We start from the raw sequence: 23,416 nt of genomic DNA, 5'->3' as shown, positions 1-23,416 counted from the left end.
CAAAGTGAACGCTGTGATGATGCGGGACCATCGTGTGACTATCTGAGAAATTGTTGAAGAGGTGGACATCAGCACTTTTTCGGCACATTCCACTGTGACAGAAGATTTTGCCATGAAAAGAGTTGCAGCAAAATTCATCGGCACAAAGCTGATGGAGCAGCAAAAGTGCCTTCGTGTTGAAGCCTCACAGGACATGTTGTGACATGCTCACCTCGTCCACAATTTCTCGGATAGTCACACGACTGAAAAGCTACCGAAAGTCGTCTGAATCTTCCGAATGGTGGAATAGCTAGGCATGTCACAACATGTCCTGTGAGGCTTCAACACGGAGGCGCTTTTGCTGCGCCATCAGCTTCGTGCCGATGAATTTCGCTGCAACTCTTTTCAAAGCAAAATCTTCTGTCACAGTGGGATGTGCCGAAAAAGTGCTGATGTCCACCTCTTCTGCAATTTCTTGGATAGTCACACGACGGTCCCACATCATCACAGCGTTCACTTTGGAAATGATCCGGTCATTTCAGCATGTTGATGGCTGCCTGGAGCGCGACGTGCTCTCCGCCGTTGTGCGGCCGTCTTTAAACCTGTTGTACTGCTCCTTTGTGATGCCCATAGGATCATCACCGAAAGCCGTCTGAATAATCTAAATGGTTTCCACCTGGCTGTCGCCCAGTTTCTGGCAAAATTTGATGCAGTCGCGCTGCTCCAGTCGTTCCGCCATTTCCTTGCAAAGAAAAAACGACGAGAGACTACACCCATCCTCACACAAAGGCTGCTTACCGGCAAATGACGCAACCGACAGGCGTGAAAAAGATCACGCATGCGCATGAAGGTTCAAGGTTGGCTCATGCAAGCACACGTGATGCAAATCCATCAGGTTTTTGAAAAAATAAAAAGGTCGGATACTTTTCTAACAGACCTCGTAGACGTTGTTATTGTATTTGCGTTTGTTAAATTCCATGCATCTTAAATGTAGCAGACACAGATTATCTGGAATTTTGTTTTGGTAAGGTTTCAAAGCTTCTACTGCCATCTACTGGCCAGCAGTGTTCATGGCAGTTCATGGCAGTATTTGTCCTAAAGCTGAGCAGACACTGTGTGATATTTTAATCACTGTACTCGGTTTCAGTTCAAACTGTACCACAGAGAATCACGGTGTAAAAGTTCAGAGCACACGATTTATGTTCTCAAACACATTGTACGTTCAAAAACCACATGTCGAACTCGTGTTTCCAAAAGCAAAACGTAAGCTTTTTTCAAACTTAATTTACAAAAACTCTCGATGCGAGACAGCAAAGTTTAAAAACAAACCAAAACAACAAAAAAACATTACAAGACAGGTCTGTGGTGTGAGCAGTTGGACGCTTGTAGCTCTTTAGCAGCAGGATGCCGTCACGACGGCCGACCAGAATAATATCAAACAGGTTTGAGTTTCATCTGACCATACGATCAGCGATCAGGAGGTGGTCATGAGATGTTAAACGCAGCTTGTTACTCCATGTACACTACACAATGCAGGACATGCGATTAACCTGAAACTCGGTCCAAAAAATTCTAACATGCATGAAAAATCATCTGAAAAAGGGCCAAAACTCACACAGTGTAAAGCCAACATTTATGTGTCAACACAATATTGAGTGCACATTTTACAACATCATAAAACGTGCGCACATCATAAAACTAATAATAAAAATAATAAAATGAGCGCACATTCTCTCCACATGCAAAACATTTTGCGATGACACTTCCAGGGCTCCGTAAAAATGCCTGTTTTTACAAAAAAAAAAGGAATATTTTACAAAAGCACATTTATCTGTAAACACCAACACACAACACACGTCACATTAACGTGTTGGTTTACATAATGAATGACTCAACCAATCAGTGTTTAGCAGAGGCACCTTTACCCAGAATCCTTTGCGATCTGTCTGTGTTTGTTACAAAATCTCAGAATTAGTGCATTATTCAACATTAAAAGATATATGTTATATTTTAACTTTGTACAAATGACAGAACTGACATTAATGGAGTTATTCTATTAGTATTCACACCAAACCATAAGTCAGCATGACTTTATTTTCCAAGATCTCCACCTGACCGGAGCATTGTGATTTGTAGAGAGCTGGCTTTGTGGCTGCTCTCAGGGTGCTTTAGTGCTGGAAGCTGCGTAGTAAACAAGAGCTTCCAGCAGGGGGCAAGATGTTCAAACATAGAAGTGTGGGCTCATCGTTTTTGTCTGTTGTCGCTTTTGATGCTTCCAAAAGCAATCGTGGTGTTAAAACTCAAATTCAGCTTGTTAGTAGTTGCAAATGTACCAGAGACAATACTGGAATTTATCAGTTATCTGTAACTTCCAATACATTTTTGGGTGGTTTATCTTTATCAAAGATAACTTTTCAGTTATCTGATTATCTGTTATCGAAGTTAATTTTTTGGTTATCTGTGTCCACCGCTGGGAACAGCTGTGTGTGGAAAGCACCAGAATGAGGGTGTGGCCAGAGAGAGGGAAACCCCTACCACCAAGAACCAAGAGACAGATGAGAGAGAAAGGGACAGATAGACCCAAGCAGGAAAAAACCCAGCAAGAGAATAGACATACTAGAAAGCAATTGAACAAACTAAGCAAACCCCCGCTGGCCAAACGCCCAAAGGTGGATTATGATGTGGTGATTTCCATCCGTCTGTCTGTCTGTCCCAAAAACAGTATAAGCATTCTGAAACCAACACCTCTCACACTTTTAGGAGGAATTTCATGAAACTTAGTACAATTCCTTGTTATAGGTTGGTAATACATCATATCATTCAAATTTGGCCCATTTTAAGACTTATGGCCCTTGATTACCAAATCTAGACTCAATCAGTATAATGAGCAGTGATGTTGGTAACGCGTTACTTAGTAACGCGTTACACTAATCTGACCACTTTTTTTTAGTAACGAGTAATCTAACGCGTTAATCTTTCCAAATCAGTAATCAGATTAAAGTTACTTCTCCAAGTCACTGTGCGTTACTGTTATTTTTACATTATGGGTCGATAGCAGCATTAAACTTGGTCCGTGGGCAGGAGGTCGGGGTTCGACTGAATTGCCCACTTTAATTGAGCTGTGAGCATTTCATTCACGGTTTTCTGCAGCAGCTACGACTCGTCCTCACCTCTTAAAGCACAGTGACAACAGCACACCTGCACTGAGCTTTACAAAGACATTTTTATGCTTTTTTTTCTCCGAGCCGCTCCGTATCTGCTGCTAAAAATAGCTGATCCTCCGCGACGCGTCAACAACTAACACTGTTTTCCACTCAAATGCACCTAAACTCTCTTTCTGAGGACCACATGATGTGAAAACGCAATAAAACTTTCTTACCTGTAAATCTGGTCATGTTTTCTGCATAAATAAATGTTATCCATTCTTTGTGCTCAAACGCCAAAGCAGGGGCAAATCCAGATAGAATGGGGGCGTGGGGCAGGGATGTGCCCCCCCCCCCCACAACGCCCCTAGATTAAAGTTCCAGTTTTGAAGCCTTTTTTTACTACAACTACTAATACTACTTAAAATAATAATAATTTCAACAAGTAAAATGTTTAGAGAGAATTTAAATGTTAGAAAAATGTTAGAATGAATTTAACAGTTACATTTATAAACAATGTAGGTTATAAATTGCAAGTTTTACTGTTACAGTGCTGTCAACAGTTAAATATGAGGTCAAGAAAGAGGTCTTTATTTTACTTTTTATAAAACAAGTATTTATTTTCATTGAGGTCAAGAAAGGGTGACTATAAAGTGAGTTTTGGCAAAACAGGTATCATTGTCATGTTGAGGTGGCAGAGGGTTGTTGTGGGCAGCTGGGGAAAGTAACTAAAAAAGTAACTAGTAATCTAACTTAGTTACTTTTACAATTGAGTAATCAGTAAAGTAACTAAGTTACTTTTTCAAGGAGTAATCAGTAATTGGATTACTTTTTCAAAGTAACTGTGGCAACACTGATCATGAGTGGGCACCTGCATTCTGAAATCAACTCCTCACATTTTTAGTAGGAATTTGGGGAAACTTGGTACTGTTCCTTGTTATGGGTTGGTAATTTATTGTAATATTGTACAAGATTGACACATTTTGGCAGAGTTATGGCTCTTGATTAACAAACCTAGACACTGCAAGTTTCATGAGCTGGTGTCTGCATTCTGAAGTCAACTATCACATACCTTGACAAGTTATCAGAATGTAGCAAGCCCTTCTACCAAAGCACCATTTGCCAGTGGGGGATATTGTGCTCTCAGACCACTCTTGTTTATATGTTGTTCAGTACATTGGTTGCCCATGCTTAAAATGTGTCCAAATAACATGTTGTTTGGACACATTTTGAGCATGGGCAACCAGTGTAAGTATTTCAGTCATGTTCCTTTTTCAGTTTACTTGTGGTCCTGCAACAGACTGGCAGCCTGTCCAGGGTGTACCCTGTCTTTCACCCAGTGACTGCTGGGAAAAGGTTCAGCTCCCTCTTGACCCTAAATTTGATTAAGTGGGTAGAGGAAATATGAGTATGAATAAATGGATACACACAATGACTGAATGTAATAGTCAAAATACCAATAATGTTTTCTTTTATTTCAATAGTTATTGAACAACAGCAACAAAACAACAGCAAAAACATATTTAATGTAATGAAACATACTTTGTACAACGTGGGACAGTTATTTCCATAGTTTGATGAACTGATTACACAGCAAATCATCATTTTCACAATCACTTTTTTGAGACAAATCATGGGATTGAACATTTCCAAGTCACTGAATACATCTTAGACTCCATCAGTCATGAAGAAATACAGAGTTTGGTCCTGCACGGTAAATATGTCTGGAACAGGCAAACTGAGAGCCTAGTGAGGGGAGCCACAACAACACCCTGACAATGCAGAAGGCTTCTGTGGATGTGACTGGAGAAACTTTGCATGCACAACTTTTGTCTATTACATTTACAGTCACAGCGTCATGGTGGAGTGGAATATTGAAGGATTTCAATACAGAAAAAAAAGATCAAATGTTGACATGAGTCTCCAAATTTTTTTATGGAAATCTCTGTGGCACTCCACCATAAAGGGGTATAACTGGGGGTGTAAAATTGGCTCAATACCCAGTGTACTGAAGCATATAACAATTTCAGAGTTACAGTATTATGGGTTATTATTCAATTCGATTCAATTTTATTTATATAGCGCCAAATCACAACAACAGTTGCCCCAAGGCGCTTTATATTGCAAGGCAAAAGCCATACAGTAATCACAGAAAAACCCCAACGGTCAAAACGACCCCCTATGTGTCAGGATGTGAGGTTCTGCCTGGTTGTGTTTTCATGCTTTTGCTATGTTTGCCTCGCTGTAGTCTTATTCTCTTGTCTGGGTTTTTCCTTGCTTGGGTTTTACTGTCCCTGTCTCTCTTGGTTGTATCTCCTGTCTAATGGTGGTGGGTGTTTCCCTCTCCCTGGCCACACCCGCATTCTGGTGAGTTCCACGCACACTTGCTCCCAATCTACACTTCATCACTTGGGTGTATTTAAGATCCTCTTTTTGTTCTGTTACCTCGCCAGATTGATGCGCTCTATGCCTTCTCTCCAGCCTTCTTTGTCTTGTTCTCGACCTGCTTGCTTCCAGTGTGCTTTGACCTCTTGCTTGTATTTTCGACCACGCACCTGCCTGATGTATTTGCTCTTGTTCGCTTTGTTGGATTGCCTGCCCATGTACCAGACCCTGCTTTTTGCCCTAGTAAACTGTTTTTGCCTACCAAGCCTTGAGTTCGAGTCCAGCATTTGCATCCTGTCACACCCTTTTCCAGTCTTGATACTATGAGCAAGCACTTGGTGACAGTGGGAAGGAAAAACTCCATTTTAACAGGAAGAAACCTCCAGCAGAACCAGGCTCAGAGAGGGGCAGTCTTCTGCTGGGACTGGTTGGGGCTGAGGGGAGAGAATCAGGAAAAAGACATGCTGTGGAAGACAGCAGAGATCAATCACTAATGATTAAATGCAGAGTGGTGCATACAGAGCAAAAAGAGAAAGAAACACTCAGTGCATCATGGGAACCCCCCAACAGTCTAAGTCTATAGCAGCATAACTAAGGGATGGTTCAGGGTCACCTGATCCAGCCCTAACTATAAGCTTTAGCAAAAAGGAAAGTGTTAAGCCTATTCTTAAAAGTAGAGAGTGTGTCTGTCTCCCTGATCTGAATTGGGAGCTGGTTCCAGAGGAGAGGAGCCTGAAAGCTGAAGGCTCTGCCTCCCATTCTACTCTTAAAAACCCTAGGAACTACAAGTAAGCCTGCAGTCTGAGAGCGAAGCGCTCTATTGGGGTGATACGGTACTAAGAGCTCCCTAACATAAGATGGGACCTGATTATTCAAAACCTTATAAGTAAGAAGAAGAATTTTACATTCTATTCTAGAATTAACAGGAAGCCAATGAAGAGAAGCCAATATGGGTGAAATATGCTCTCTCCTTCTATCAATCAATCAATCAATTTTATTTATATAGCGCCAAATCACAACAAACAGTTGCCCCAAGGCGCTTTATATTGTAAGGCAAGGCCATACAATAATTACGTAAAAACCCCAACGGTCAAAACGACCCCCTGTGAGCAAGCACTTGGCGACAGTGGGAAGGAAAAACTCCCTTATAACAGGAAGAAACGTCCAGCAGAACCAGGCTCAGGGAGGGGCAGTCTTCTGCTAGGACTGGTTGGGGCTGGGGCTTCTAGTCCCTGTCAGTACTCTAGCTGCAGCATTTTGAATTAACTGAAGGCTTTTCAGGGAACTTTTAGGACAACCTGATAATAATGAATTACAGTAGTCCAGCCTAGAGGAAATAAATGCATGAATTAGTTTTTCAGCATCACTCTGAGACAAGACCTTTCTAATTTTAGAGATATTGCGCAAATGCAAAAAAGCAGTCCTACATATTTGTTTAATATGCGCATTGAATGACATATCCTGATCAAAAATGACTCCAAGATTTCTCACAGTATTACTAGAGGTCAGGGTAATGCCATCCAGAGTAGGGATCTGGTTAGACACCATGTTTCTAAGATTTGTGGGGCCAAGTACAATAACTTCAGTTTTATCTGAGTTTAAAAGCAGGAAATTAGAGGTCATCCATGTCTTTATGTCTGTAAGACAATCCTGCAGTTTAGCTAATTGGTGTGTGTCCTCTGGCTTCATGGATAGATAAAGCTGGGTATCATCTGCGTAACAGTGAAAATTTAAGCAATGCCGTCTAATAATACTGCCTAAGGGAAGCATGTATAAAGTGAATAAAATTGGTCCTAGCACAGAACCTTGTGGAACTCCATAATTAACCTTAGTCTGTGAAGAAAATTCCCCATTTACATGAACAAATTGTAATCTATTAGATAAATATGATTCAAACCACTTCAGTGCAGTGCCTTTAATACTTATAGCATGCTCTAATCGCTGTAATAAAATTTTATGGTCAACAGTATCAAAAGCAGCACTAAGGTCTAACAGAACAAGTACAGAGATGAGTCCACTGTCTGAGGCCATAAGAAGATAATTTGTAACCTTCACTAATGCTGTTTCTGTACTATTATGAATTCTAAACCCTGACTGAAACTCTTCAAATAGACCATTCCTCCATGGTAGGGCTTCCTTGAGCAGCCTGGTAGGAATGGGGTCTAATAGACATGTTGATGGTTTGGAGGAAGTAACTAATGAAAATAACTCATACAGAACAATCGGAGAGAAAGAGTCTAACCAAATACCGGCATCACTGAAAGCAGCCAAAGAGAACGATATGTCTTTGGGATGGTTATGAGTAATTTTTTCTCTAATAGTTAAAATTTTATTAGCAAAGAAAGTCATGAAGTCATTACTAGTTAAAGTTAAAGGAATACTCGGCTCAATAGAGCTCTGACTCTTTGTCAGCCTGGCTACAGTGCTGAAAAGAAACCTGGGGTTGTTCTTATTTTCTTCAATTAGTGATGAGTAGTAAGAGGAACAGACTCTTATAGAGCAACAGACTCTTTTTCCAGGCTAAGTGAAGATCTTCTAAATTAGTGAGACGCCATTTCCTCTCCAACTTACGGGTTATCTGCTTTAAGCTGCGAGTTTGTGAGTTATACCACGGAGTCAGGCACTTGTGATTTAAGGTTCTCTTTTTCAGAGGAGCTACAGCATCCAAAGTTGTCCTCAAAGAGGATATAAAACTACTGACGAGATAATCTATCTCACTCACAGAGTTTAGGTAGCTACTCTGCCCTGTGTTGGTATATGGCATTGGAGAACATAACAAAGAAGGAATCATATCCTTAAACCTAGTTACAGCGCTTTCTGAAAGACTTCTACTGTGATGAAACTTATTCCCCACTGCTGGGTAGTCCATCAGAGTAAATGTAAATGTTATTAAGAAATGATCAGACAGAAGGGAGTTTTCAGGGAATACTGTTAAGTCTTCAATTTCCATACGATAAGTCAGAACAAGATCTAAGGTATGATTAAAGTGGTGGGTGGACTCATTTACATTTTGAGCAAAGCCAATCGAGTCTAACAATAGATTAAATGCAGTGTTGAGGCTGTCATTCTCAGCATCTGTGTGGATGTTAAAATCGCCCACTATAATTATCTTATCAGAGCTAAGCACTAAGTCAGACAAAAGGTCTGAAAATTCACAGAGAAACTCACAGTAATGACCAGGTGGACGATAGATAACAACAAATAAAACTGGTTTTTGGGACTTCCAATTTGGATGGACAAGACTAAGAGTCAAGCGTTCAAATGAATTAAAGCTGTGTCTGGGTTTTTGATTAATTAATAAGCTGGAGTGGAAGATTGCTGCTAATCCTCCGCCTCGGCCCGTGCTACGAGCGTTCTGACAGTTAGTGTGACTCGGGGGTGTTGACTCATTTAAACTAACATATTCATCCTGCTGTAACCAGGTTTCTGTAAGGCAGAATAAATCAATATGTTGATCAATTATTATATCATTTACTAACAGGGACTTAGAAGAGAGAGATCTAATGTTTAATAGACCACATTTAACGGTTTTAGTCTGTGGTGGAGTTGAAGGTACTATATTATTTTTTCTTGGTCTGGGAGCAGGCACCGTCTCTACGGGGATGGGGTAATGAGGGGATGGCAGGGGGAGAGAAGCTGCAGAGAGGTGTGTAAGACTACAACTCTGCTTCCTGGTCCCAACCCTGGATAGTCACGGTTTGGAGGATTTAAGAAAATTGGCCAGATTTCTAGAAATGAGAGCTGCTCCATCCAAAGTGGGATGGATGCCGTCTCTCCTAACAAGACCAGGTTTTCCCCAGAAGCTTTGCCAATTATCTATGAAGCCCACCTCATTTTTTGGACACCACTCAGACAGCCAGCAATTCAGGGAGAACATGCGGCTAAACATGTCACTCCCGGTCCGATTGGGGAGGGGCCCAGAGAAAACTACAGAGTCCAACATTGTTTTTGCAAAGTTACACACCGATTCAATGTTAATTTTAGTGACCTCCGATTGGCGTAACCGGGTGTCATTACTGCCGACGTGAATTACAATCTTACCAAATTTACGCTTAGCCTTAGCCAGCAGTTTCAAATTTCCTTCAATGTCGCCTACTCTGGCCCACGGAAGACAATTGACTATGGTTGCTGGTGTTGCTAACTTCACATTTCTCAAAACAGAGTCGCCAATAACCAGAGTTTGTTCCTCGGCGGGTGTGTCGCCGAGTAGAGAAAAACGGTTATAAATGTGAACGGGTTGTTGGTGTACACAGGGCTTCTGTTTAGAACTACGCTTCCTCCTCACAGTCACCCAGTCGGCCTGCTTTCCCGGCTGCTCGGGATCTGCCAGAGGGGAACTAATGGCTGCTAAGCTACCTTGGTCCGCACCGACTACAGGGGCCTGGCTAGCTGTAGGATTTCCCAAGGTGCGGAGCCGAGTCTCCAGTTCACCCAGCCTGGCCTCCAAAGCTACGAATAAGCTACACTTATTACAAGTACCATTACTGCTAAAGGAGGCCGAGGAATAACTAAACATTTCACACCCAGAGCAGAGAAGTGCGGGAGAGACAGGAGAAGCTGCCATGCTAAACCGGCTAAGAGCTAGTAGCTGCGCTAAGCTAGCGGATTCCTAAAAACACACAAAGTGAATAATGTGTAAATAATTTAGAGGTGATTCAGCAGGGGGAGTGCATTAGTTAAGGCACGTGAAGATTACACTGTGAAACAAATCGTTATCTAGATCAATCTAACTACGCAGATTAAACAGATAACAGATACAGCAAAACACCGCTGTGCTCCGGAACAGGAAGTGATACAATACCGCAGTGAGAGCCAACCACCACTTTTGGTACTATGTAGCACCAAAAGTGGTTCCCTTATAATTATGAGTCAAGGCACCAAATTTTGTGCTGTGTGGCACCATTTGTTTGTTTTTTTTTGTTGTTTGTTTGTTTGTTTTGTGTGTATAGGCTTTCTATAGGTGATTGGAGGACAGTGCATTCTGGGTGCATCATGCACCTTTTGGCGTTTGTCCCACCAGTCAAAGCTTCATGGTGGAATGGAGCAGAGATGCAAGAAAACAGACTACATCTATGTTTGAGTCTTCCATGTGCTACTTGGCTAATTTATCTTTTATTTTCCATATTATTTGGAAAGAAATCCTTTTCTATGACACTCCATCATGATGCTGTGCTGTTGGTGATGTACTTTATCCACTCACATCCACAGAAGCCCATAAGTCCTTCAGAGTTATCATACTGCAGTCTTCCCTCATTTATATCCTTCTGGCACTCCATCTCAGCTTTTGAGAACTACCTAATATAAGCAGATGACCTTTCAGTGCCACACTGTTTGTATTTGTTTGATTAATATAAATGAGGTAATACAATAACAGCTTGAGCGAGTAGGAAGTGAGAGAATGATGTTTGGATTCTCTGTGTTTTCATTCATGCAGGAGCAAGTATAGCTCAGAACACCAGGGTCCAGAGGTTTGAGGTCCATCCAAATGGTACATTAATCATCAGGAATACACAGCTGATGGATCAGGGTCAGTACATGTGCATGATCCAGAACCAGTTTGGCTCAGACAAGGCAACAGTCAACCTCATGGTTCTGTCTGAGCACCCACGGATCCTCCAGCCTCGCCACAGAGACATGATTGTGCGTCCAGGGGGCACTGTTAACTTGGAGTGTAAAATTGATGGACACCCCACACCCCGTGTTACATGGGAACTCCCTAACCGTGTCCATATGACTGCTGCACCACCTAGTGGTGCCTCTCACCAGCGTGTTGCTGTCATCCATAATGGCACCCTCCATATAACCCGGGCAGTTTATGCAGACAGGGGAATTTATAAGTGCATTGGCAGCAGTTCAGTGGGGTCCGATACAGTGTCTGTCCGTCTGTTTGTCTTAGCACTGCCACCTGTGATTCAGCAACCAAAGCATGAGGACAGAACTGTCGTAGAGGGTAGCAGTGCCTACCTCCACTGCACTGCCACAGGTGCACCCACACCTCATATCCACTGGATCACACCTGATGGTCTCCAGCTAACCGCCTCTCAGGCTTTCACTACCCACACCATCTTTGTCTTCCTCAATGGGACTTTGTACTTGCATAGACTGGGCATGGGGAATGCTGGGAAATATGAGTGCACAGCAAGTAATGCTGTGGCAGCTAGCAGGAGAACAGTGACATTGAGCATACGAAGGAATGCCTCTTCCTCCACCAAGGCCAGGACTACCTCCTCATCACCAAGGAAGACAGATGTGATCTATGGTGGAAACCTTGTGCTAAATTGCCTGGCAACAGGGGTGCCAGAGCCTCGGATAATCTGGAGGACACCCTCTAAGAAATTGGTTGATGCTCATTACAGGTAAAAAATACAAGGGCTAATGTGTACCATGCACACACCACAATGTGAATGTGCAAGTGAATACACAATCCATGTGTCTGTAATGGTGTTTTTAACTATGTATGATTTCATCATATGACCTCACCTCTGTGTGACTTCATTATAAAGGCATTCATGCCAATCAATCACAAACATGTTGCTTATCAATATATGCTTTAGATCATCCATCTAGGGTTTTTGATTGTTTAGATACAAAAAAGAAAACCACCAAGCTGAAAGGGAATATTCCCAGCTACTTTTGAGTTACCCTGTCCACAGAAACACACAAGAGAAAACAATATCCTGCCATCACAGCTTCACTGATGTGCAGGGGAAGAAATATAAATGCATGAAGGAATGATGATCTACTGATTGTCAATCCAGGTTTTCAGGGACAACTGCTCCCTGCTTTACCCACAGTTCATTTGTTCACTCATGTTCAGCCAACAAGTATGGGTAGAAGCCAAACAGCCAGACTACTGTGAGTAGAGCAGGGAGAGGAAGAATATATGCAGGGAAGGGGACACTGAGGACCAGGTGTGAGAACCTCAACAGATGAAATTACTAGCCAGTAGGCAGCACGATGTACTTCAATGTAAATTTTGAAATGGCACTTAATAGATGGGCTAATAATTCTTTTCAAACTGCAACCATAAACACATAGCCCATGTTAATATGTAACCTTTCCTTCATCACAGCTATGACACCAGAATCAAGGTCTTCCCCAATGGCACCATTGCCATTCACTCTGTGAATAAGAAGGACAGCGGTGACTACCTGTGTGTGGCACGCAACAGGGGGGGTGATGACTACATTCTGCTGGGGGTCAACGTGTTGACCAAGCCAGCCATGATTGAGCACAAGCAGGAGCGGTCCAGTCAGGAGGTGGTGTATGGTGGAGACCTGAAGGTGGACTGCGTAGCCTCTGGCCTTCCTGACCCTGAAATCACCTGGGCATTGCCAGATGGAACAATGGTCAATCCAGTCAAACACAGAGAGAGTGTGAATGTGGGACGCAGTCGCAGGTATTAACTGCTTAATGTTGATTCTTGAATATAATTTTTTTTTATCATTTCCAAAGATAGTTTCATGTCAACGCTACTATAAAGAGCAACAGAACAGCACTGCATCTTAGTGGTACAAATCTTAAAGCCACTTTAATGTTTTTATTGTTTAACATACAACATGCTGCTATTTAGACTGATTTCTGCATCACATGAGTTTGATGCACAAATCAGTTTTTATCATTGTAAGTGATTAAAATTTATTATAATAATTGTAATTGGATTTATAATCATTTCAATTACAAAATTAGAAAGTGCTGTACAATTTAAACAAAATTAAGATAAGAAAATTATATGAGCGAAGCATCGCGCAGCGGCGTGAAGCTCACTCATGGTACAGGGCGTCCTAAACAGGAAGTGCCAAATTTTGAATCCACAGTAAAACAGGAAATGTTCAAATGTCAAACACTTCCTGGATTGACAAACGAGATCCCATGGACTCTCAGGGGAACTAAGTGGCAAGCACTCAAACAGGAAGTGCCAAATTTTCAGTCACAGTGAAACAGGAAATGTCAAATGTTGAAAACTTCCTGGCATGGGTGGAGCTAGAGCGGAGGCCGGGATTTCACTGGACTTCCCTGAAATCTGATTGGACACAGATGATTGACATGTCACGGCACCACATGTCTGGTTGAAAGAGCTGCATTTTGAAATTAGTGAGTCACATTGACTGCTAGGTTCCTCCTGTCGAGTAGTTGGTGCTGTGTACCACAAAAAGTTCTAATCCACCTTATTAGAAGTAGTAAAATGTTTGCTTCAGGCCTCTACTGGTGGTTGGCTCTCACTGCGGTATTGTATCACTTCCTGTTCCGGAGCACAGCGGTGTTTTGCTGTATCTGTTAGCTGTTTAATCTGCGCAGTTAGACTGATCTAGTTACCTAGATAACGATTTGTTTCACAGTGTAATCTTCACGTGCCTTAACTAAAGCACTCCCTCTGCTGAATCACCTCTAAATTATTTACACATTATTAACTTTGCGTGTTTTTAGGAATCCGCTAGCTTAGCGCAGCTACTAGCTCTTAGCCGGTTTAGCATGGTGGCTTCTCCTGTCTCTCCCGCACTTTTCTGCTCTGGGTGTGAAATGTTTAGTTATTCCTCTGCCTCCTTTAGCAGTAATGGTACTTGTAATAAGTGTAGCTTATTCATAGCTTTGGAGGCCAGGCTGGGCGAATTGGAGACTCGACTCCGCACCGAGGAAAATTCTACAGCTAGCCAGGCCCCTGTAGTCGGTGCGGACCTAGGTAGCTTAGCCACCGTTAGTTTCCCTCTGGCAGATCCCGAGCAGCCGGGAAAGCAGGCCGACTGGGTGACTGTGAGGAGGAAGCGTAGCCCTAAACAGAAGCCCCGTGTACACCGCCAACCCGTTCACATTTCTAACCATTTTTCCCCACTCGACGACACACCCGCCGAGGATCAAACTCTGGTTATTGGCGACTCTGTTTTGAGAAATGTGAAGTTAGCGACACCAACAACCATAGTCAGTTGTCTTCCAGGGGCCAGAGCAGGCGACATTGAAGGAAATTTGAAACTGCTGGCTAAGGCTAAGCGTAAATTTGGTAAGATTGTAATTCACGTCGGCAGTAATGACACCCGGTTACGCCAATCGGAGGTCACTAAAATTAACATTGAATCGGTGTGTAACTTTGCAAAAACAATGTCGGACTCTGTAGTTTTCTCTGGGCCCCTCCCCAATTGGACCGGGAGTGACATGTTTAGCCGCATGTTCTCCTTGAATTGCTGGCTGTCTGAGTGGTGTCCAAAAAATGAGGTGGGCTTCATAGATAATTGGCAAAGCTTCTGGGGAAAACCTGGTCTTGTTAGGAGAGACGGCATCCATCCCACTTTGGATGGAGCAGCTCTCATTTCTAGAAATCTGGCCAATTTTCTTAAATCCTCCAAACCGTGACTATCCAGGGTTGGGACCAGGAAGCAGAGTTGTAGTCTTACACACATCTCTGCAGCTTCTCTCCCCCTGCCATCCCCTCATTACCCCATCCCCGTAGAGACGGTGCCTGCTCCCAGATCACCAATAATCAGCAAAAATCTATTTAAGCATAAAAATTCAAAAAGAAAAATAATATAGCACCTTCAACTGCACCACAGACTAAAATAGTTAAATGTGGTCTATTAAACATTAGGTCTCTCTCTTCTAAGTCCCTGTTAGTAAATGATATAATAATTGATCCACATATTGATTTATTCTGCCTTACAGAAACCTGGTTACAGCAGGATGAATATGTTAGTTTAAATGAGTCAACACCCCCGAGTCACACTAACTGCCAGAATGCTCGTAGCACGGGCCGAGGCGGAGGATTAGCAGCAATCTTCCATTCCAGCTTATTAATTAATCAAAAACCCAGACAGAGCTTTAATTCATTTGAAAGCTTGACTCTTAGTCTTGTCCATCCAAATTGGAAGTCCCAAAAACCAGTTTTATTTGTTATTATCTATCATCCACCTGGTCGTTACTGTGAGTTTCTCTGTGCACACAGATCCACACAGATGCTGAGAATGACAGCCTCAGCACTGCATTTAATCTATTATTAGACTCAATTGGCTTTGCTCAAAATGTAAATGAGTCCACCCACCACTTTAATCATATCTTAGATCTTGTTCTGACTTATGGTATGGAAATTGAAGACTTAACAGTATTCCCTGAAAACTCCCTTCTGTCTGATCATTTCTTAATAACATTTACATTTACTCTGATGGACTACCCAGCAGTGGGGAATAAGTTTCATTACACTAGAAGTCTTTCAGAAAGCGCTGTAACTAGGTTTAAGGATATGATTCCTTCTTTATGTTCTCTAATGCCATATACCAACACAGTGCAGAGTAGCTACCTAAACTCTGTAAGTGAGATAGAGTATCTCGTCAATAGTTTTACATCCTCATTGAAGACAACTTTGGATGCTGTAGCTCCTCTGAAAAAGAGAGCTTTAAATCAGAAGTGCCTGACTCCATGGTATAACTCACAAACTCGCAGCTTAAAGCAGATAACCCGTAAGTTGGAGAGGAAATGGCGTCTCACTAATTTAGAAGATCTTCACTTAGCCTGGAAAAAGAGTCTGTTGCTCTATAAAAAAGCCCTCCGTAAAGCTACTTGCCATTACATCTTACTACTCATCACTATTTGAAGAAAATAAGAACAACCCGAGGTTTCTTTTCAGCATTGTAGCCAGGCTGACAAAGAGTCAGAGCTCTATTGAGCCGAGTATTCCTTTAACTTTAACTAGTAATGACTTCATGACTTTCTTTGCTAATAAAATTTTAACTATTAGAGAAAAAATTACTCATAACCATCCCAAAGACGTATCGTTATCTTTGGCTGCTTTCAGTGATGCCGGTATTTGGTTAGACTCTTTCTCTCAGATTGTTCTGTCTGAGTTATTTTCATTAGTTACTTCATCCAAACCATCAACATGTCTATTAGACCCCATTCCTACCAGGCTGCTCAAGGAAGCCCTACCATTATTTAATGCTTCGATCTTAAATATGATCAATCTATCTTTATTAGTTGGCTATGTACCACAGGCTTTTAAGGTGGCAGTAATTAAACCATTACTTAAAAAGCCATCACTTGACCCAGCTATCTTAGCTAATTATAGACCAATCTCCAACCTTCCTTTTCTCTCAAAAATTCTTGAAAGGGTAGTTGTAAAACAGCTAACTGATCATCTGCAGAGGAATGGTCTATTTGAAGAGTTTCAGTCAGGTTTTAGAATTCATCATAGTACAGAAACAGCATTAGTGAAGGTTACAAATGATCTTCTTATGGCCTCAGACAGTGGACTCATCTCTGTGCTTGTTCTGTTAGACCTCAGTGCTGCTTTTGATACTGTTGGCCATACAATTTTATTACAGAGATTAGAGCATGCCATAGGTATTAAAGGCACTGCGCTGCGGTGGTTTGAATCATATTTATCTAATAGATTACAATTTGTTCATGTAAATGGGGAATCTTCTTCACAGACTAAGGTTAATTATGGAGTTCCACAAGGTTCTGTGCTAGGACCAATTTTATTCACTTTATACATGCTTCCCTTAGGCAGTATTATTAGACGGCATTGCTTAAATTTTCATTGTTACGCAGATGATACCCAGCTTTATCTATCCATGAAGCCAGAGGACACACACCAATTAGCTAAACTGCAGGATTGTCTTACAGACATAAAGACATGGATGACCTCTAATTTCCTGCTTTTAAACTCAGATAAAACTGAAGTTATTGTACTTGGCCCCACAAATCTTAGAAACATGGTGTCTAACCAGATCCTTACTCTGGATGGCATTACCCTGACCTCTGGTAATACTGTGAGAAATCTTGGAGTCATTTTTGATCAGGATATGTCATTCAAAGCGCATATTAAACAAATATGTAGGACTGCTTTTTTGCATTTACACAATATCTCTAAAATTAGAAAGGTCTTGTCTCAGAGTGATGCTGAAAAACTAATTCATGCATTTATTTCCTCTAGGCTGGACTATTGTAATTCATTATTATCAGGTTGTCCTAAAAGTTCCCTGAAAAGCCTTCAGTTAATTCAAAATGCTGCAGCTAGAGTACTAACGGGGACTAGAAGGAGAGAACATATCTCACCCATATTGGCCTCTCTTCATTGGCTTCCTGTTAATTCTAGAATAGAATTTAAAATTCTTCTTCTTACTTATAAGGTTTTGAATAATCAGGTCCCATCTTATCTTAGGGACCTCATAGTACCATATCACCCCAATAGAGCGCTTCGCTCTCAGACTGCAGGCTTACTTGTAGTTCCTAGGGTTTGTAAGAGTAGAATGGGAGGCAGAGCCTTCAGCTTTCAGGCTCCTTTCTTGTGGAACCAGCTCCCAATTCAGATCAGGGAGACAGACACCCTCTCTGCTTTTAAGATTAGGCTTAAAACTTTCCTTTTCGCTAAGGCTTATAGTTAGGGCTGGATCGGGTGACCCTGGACCATCCCTTGGTTATGTTGCTTTAGACGTAGACTGTGTTTCATAATTATTGTATGGCCTTGCCTTGCAATGTGGAGCGCCTTGGGGCAACTGTTTGTTGTGATTTGGCGCTATACAAGAAAAAAGTTGATTGATTGATTGATTGATTGATTTGAACCGGACACGCCGTTTTGAACTATGGACTTCAAATGACACCAAACTTATATTGGTGAGTAAACAACCATATTTTATGCCAGAAATGACATCCAGGTTGGTAAAAGCAGCATTTATCCTTTAATTCAGGTTGCCTTATATACACATGTTTAAGCTAACAGACAGCAGTTGGTTCATGCTCTGTTGGCTTATTAGTGCAGCAGATAAGTGAAACAATCCTTCAAATTCAGCACAAATACAGCTTAGACATTACACTTAAAAAAAACCTGACTGGCCACTTGAATTTTCAATAGGCAGCCAGGTAAGGGTCAATTGAAGAATTACACAGGGGTCAAAATTTAAAAATGCTCAAATCAAATTGAAAACTATATCACGTTATTTGTCTGATAGTTTGAGAGTTTTATGGAGTTTTGGGGTAAAAACGGCAAGAATGGTGACAAAGGTCAATTTCAATTTGTACAGGGGTCAAAAGGTAAAGAGTTCCTCTAATTTTGGTAAAAGGTGATGCAAATTATTGGTTAAGTTAATAGGATTAATAAATGGAATAACTTTGACAGTGCTGAATGCTTGGTCTCCAAAGAAAAGGTCAAACAAGGACAATATGCATTGGATTCTATGACATGTGACATATGTTACCCTGTAACATGAACTAAGCATGACACATGATGCAAACTGTTACTTTTTAAAACCTCAACCAATAATTTGCATCATTGTTACCAAAATTGGATAAACTCTAACTTTTGAACCTGTACAAACTGAAACTGACCTTTGTCACCATTCTTGCTCTTTTTACCTCATAACTCCATAATATTCAGTCACAGATTGTCTAAACTATACCTTTTTGGAATCTTTATGATCAGGCAAATAATGTGGTGTAGTTTTCTATATGATTGGAGCATCTTTTAATTTTGACCCCTGTGTAATTTTTCAATTGACCCCTAACTGGCTGCCTCTTGAAGATTCAAGTGGCCAATCAGTTTTTTCAAAAGAGTTCATGTCTATGGATTATTTGTGCTGAATTTGATGATCACCATTTGCAGGATTCCACTCTAAATATTCTCTTATCCTCTGCACTATATATGAGATGTAAGATGCTGCTCTTCACTGTTTCTCAATTGCCCTCTAAAGTATTGGAACACTTGGTATTTCACACATTTTAATTTGTTTATTCCATTTCAAATACATTTTTTTTCTAAAATTATCTTCCTTAAATTGAAAGCAAATCTCTACAACTTGATATAAATTATTTAAGAATCTAAAATCCAGCTTCCTGACAAAGTGGTGTACAGGAGGATTTTCTTAAAAAGAAGACCTGAAAGTTCAGCTAAAATTTTCCAAAAAGTACATTTGAGATGAAAGCCTAGATTTGATGTTTTGGTGAAAGAAACTTTTGTATGTCTTCATAATTGATGTAAATATAGTCCAAGACATATTCAGTGACTTGGAAATGTTCATGCTTCCATCCCCTGACTTGTCTGAAGAAAACTGGCAATAAAACTGATTATTATTTACAGCTATTAACAAGTTTTAGAGATTTGATTTCAGTTTGAGTTTGAGTAAGCTAATTTAAAAAAATTGTATTTTTCATTTTTTAGTATTTCTTGTATTTAAAATGGCATAAACAAGTTAAAATGTGTGAAATTCCAAGTGTTACAATGCTTTTGGAGGGCACAGTATCCTAACCTTATGGTGAGTGCAAAATGAGTGTGGTATTATTACTGTTTTGTTTAAGAATGTTTAATTTTCACTTTTGCTGCACTTTGTTGTCAAATCATAGTCATATCATATATCATATTGATATGAAAATATTGAGATACGATAATTTGACCATATTGTACAGCCCTACTGTCAACTAGCTGAAAACTTTGAATATTAATTTACATCTACATTTAAAAAAAAAGGGGGGGGGGGGGGGGGGACTCTGAAAGGTTTTAGTCATGCTCATGCTCCCAAGAACCATTTGACTGAAAAAAGTCTGAAGGACCTAAAGGAACATGGTTAGATGGCGAGGAGCTTTTCCAGGTATGTGAGAAGCAAATAAAGAAAAATGCTTAAAAAGGCGGGGGGGGGCAGAACCACCGCAGAAGCTGAAGGACCTAAATGACATGGTGAGATACTGAAGAGTTTTGCTCGTTCATGTCCACAAAGTATACATATTAATAAACATTTGAACAAGTTAGAAAACTTTAAATGTTTGGGCTAAATTGGACCCTCTATCATGTATAGGTAGGCTGTTGCATAAATGAAACATTCAACAAAACCCTCGATAACCTGCTGGCTATTTCTTAACTATTGGAACAGATAGCAAGCCAGCATCCTGAGACTGCAAAGCATGGGTGTTGGCAGACATGGCCTGATAACCCAATTGGGTTAGTTTAAATCTCAAAACCACATTTGAAATTACTTTTAGAAAGGACTTGTCCCCAATCTGGAAAGAAAAAGTTGATCCATCTAGTGGTGCAGAAAAAGGTATGGACTCTAACAACTATTGGGGCATCAAACTGCCCTCTGCACCAGGGAAGGTGCTTGCAAGGATCTTTCTTTAATAGGATTCAGATCCAGCTTCTTGCTGCTCAATGACCAGAACAGTCTGGCTTCACACCCAAGAAGTTAACCATTGACTGCATTCTAGCTCTGTCAGTCTTGATTGAAAGCAAGCAGGAATATTGCCAGTGCTTTTTTGCAGTCTATGTTGATTTTCACAAAACATGTGATTAAGCTGATCAGACTGCTCTCTGGAACATCTTGAGAAGTCGTGGGATCCCCAAGAAACTAAACACAAATACTGTGAGTGCAGTATAGAGTGGAGGCAGAGACTGAGTTTTTAACAGTGAAAACTGGCATTCATCAGGGGTGCGTTCAGGCTCCTACACTGTTCAGTATGGACTGGGTGTTTTGTAGGGTTGTGGAAATCAGCGACTTGGGTGCTTTTGTTGATGTGGAAAGGTTTACTGACCTGGACCTCATGGATGATGCTGTGATCTTTGCAGAATCAGTGGATACTCTGATTGCAGCACTTGAGAAGCTGAGTGAGGAATCAAGAGTGTCTAGGTTTTAGATTAGATTCAATTAGATTAGATAGAACTTTATTAATCCCTTGGGAAGACTCCCTCAGGGAAACTGAGGTTCCAGCAGCATTGTAAAACAATTTGCAAAATGTAAATACAAATAAAAGTCCATCCTGCTCTGTCCCTTCCTCTATAGGTGATTGTGTGGGTTGTCCAGTCTAGTTTTCCGTCCAGTCACAGCCCGAGGTACTTGCAGGAATCCACAGCCTCCACCTCAACTCCCTCGATCAGAACTGGTCACGGTCTTGGTCTGGACTTCACAAAGTCAATGACCAGCTCCTTTGTCTTTGAGGTGTTGAGCTGTAGATGGTTTGTATGGCATCAGACAATAAAGTCCCTCACTAGGCTCCTGTACTCCTCCTTTCTGTCATCCCTGATGCATCCAACAATGGCTGAGTCATCTGTGAACTTCTGGATGTGACACAGCTCAGAGTTGTAGCAGACATCCAAGGTGTACAGGGTGAAGAGAAGAGGGGCCAGCACCGTGCCCTGGGGTGTTCCGGGGGATTGTGGTCATCCTGAATCAAGACTAAGATTTAGACTTTTGATGTCTACCTGGACTCAGCTATCAGAAGTGTATCTGTATGTGGTGAAAGTGTTGAACTTGTAGAGACATTCACTTATTTCAGCTGTGACATACATGTCTCTGGGTCCTCAGCTTTTGAGATTGGGAAATACCTGGGAATAGTGTATGGAGTCATGAGGTCATGAGACAGAAGTGTCTGGCGAAGCCAGTATCTTTACTGGAGAATGAAGTATTCAGTGTCTTAATCCTGACTGTCTTGCTGTATGGTTGTGAGACTTAGATGCTAATAGTGACCTAAGGAGACAACTATATGTCTGTGGTACTAGGTCTCTTTGGATGAGCCGCTGGAATGACTTTGTATCAAACAAGCAGTTATTGGGAGAAACTAAGATGAGGAGTATCACTTACATTGGGCCTCATGTATCAATGTTGCGCACTTGTGGCGTAAATTTACGGCGTAAACTTGAAATACACCAAAGTTGCAGTGACATGTATCAAGCAGTGCGTACCTGCCCATTTCTGGCGTACGCCTGACGTGATCTTGATAAATGCGGCGGGTGGAAACGATCGTAATTATAATAAACATGCCCATAAATATTCAGACTCCGCTTCAGACACACCCTCATTTTACGACATGGAAGCCAGGAAGACGGCAAAGAAAAAGAACTCCACCAATCACGACGTATGCCAATAGAGCATCAAAAGCGGCCGTCGTATCAATTGTTTTGTAGTATATAATCAATAAAGTGTTACAGTGGTCCCTCATTAATCGCTGGAGTTATGTTCTAAAAAATAGCCCGTAATATGCGAAACCGTGACGTAGTCAGCGTTATTTTTTACAATTATTATTATAGACCCAAGGCAGTTCTGTTGTGTTGTGGATATGCCGAAGTGCAGCATCAGCTCATGCTCCCAGATGTGATTTAATTTGACTCTAAAATGCATTGAGCATCTGATGAGAAAAGCTCGATAGAATTTAGTGGTGTAACACCCCTTTCACACCGGGCCTGTGTAGAGTTGTGTAATGCAGCGTACAGACTACGCAGCTCTACACCAATCTTAAGCAGCTGTCCGCCAAGTTTATGCTGCCCTACGAGGCAGCATGCTGAGGGACACAAAGGGGTACGTAAAGTGGATGCAAAAATTAAACGTTTAATTTTTTCTGCATAGAGCACTGGAGCAAGAAAGTATGCAGTTTTTAAGCAAGTCTGCGCAACACTGCAGTATTGCATGCAAATCTACACAACACTGCACTTCTATATGCAAATATACATAAAATTGCACAACTGTACACATCCAAAATATGAGTGCATGCATCCAGAGTGAATCACCTAGAGGAGAACAGGTGTAGCGTGTGTGTGTGTGGCTGCATGATCCATGCAGCCTGCAGCACTTGTGCATGCTTACAATAGTTGATTGAAAGGGCGTGTGAGTGTGTGGTGAAATGAACCACGTAGCTGGTATGCGGTGCCTGCACGGTGCCTGCGCGGGCTTACAACAGGTGATCAAACATGCACGAATGTGTGATGAAGTGATTCCTCAGCTGTGTGTGTGTTCATAAAACGGCTGAACGAGCCTTTGCTCGTGCGTTAGCCGGTCGGAGCAGGGATGCATCCGTTTACATGCACTTGAGTAATCCGATAATCAGAAAACATGATTTGCATTCTTTGAATTCATAAATTGGATTTCTTTCAAAATCCAGAGAACAAAAACAGCAGGTCTTGAAAAAAAGAGCAGAGGGAAAGACAGGGCTATCGCTCTCCTTCCCTCTGT

General features: G+C 41.4%; 1 protein-coding gene across 1 annotated transcript in view; it reads left to right on the top strand.

Annotated features, from left to right (window-relative positions):
* The window catches only part of mxra5a (matrix-remodelling associated 5a), a 70,944-nt gene that overhangs the window by 33,734 nt on the left and 13,794 nt on the right, over positions 1–23,416 (top strand). Inside the window, exons 5-6 of the mRNA XM_034173529.1 lie at positions 10,942–11,863; positions 12,580–12,906. Coding sequence (XP_034029420.1) covers positions 10,942–11,863; positions 12,580–12,906 — 1,249 coding nt within the window. The remainder of the gene's footprint in view (positions 1–10,941; positions 11,864–12,579; positions 12,907–23,416) is intronic.

The sequence above is a fragment of the Thalassophryne amazonica genome, chromosome 1 (genome assembly GCF_902500255.1).
Source record: "Thalassophryne amazonica chromosome 1, fThaAma1.1, whole genome shotgun sequence".
Lineage (NCBI taxonomy): Eukaryota > Metazoa > Chordata > Actinopteri > Batrachoidiformes > Batrachoididae > Thalassophryne > Thalassophryne amazonica.
Note: the sequence above shows the minus strand (reverse complement) of the source record. Positions and strands in the feature narration are given on the sequence as shown.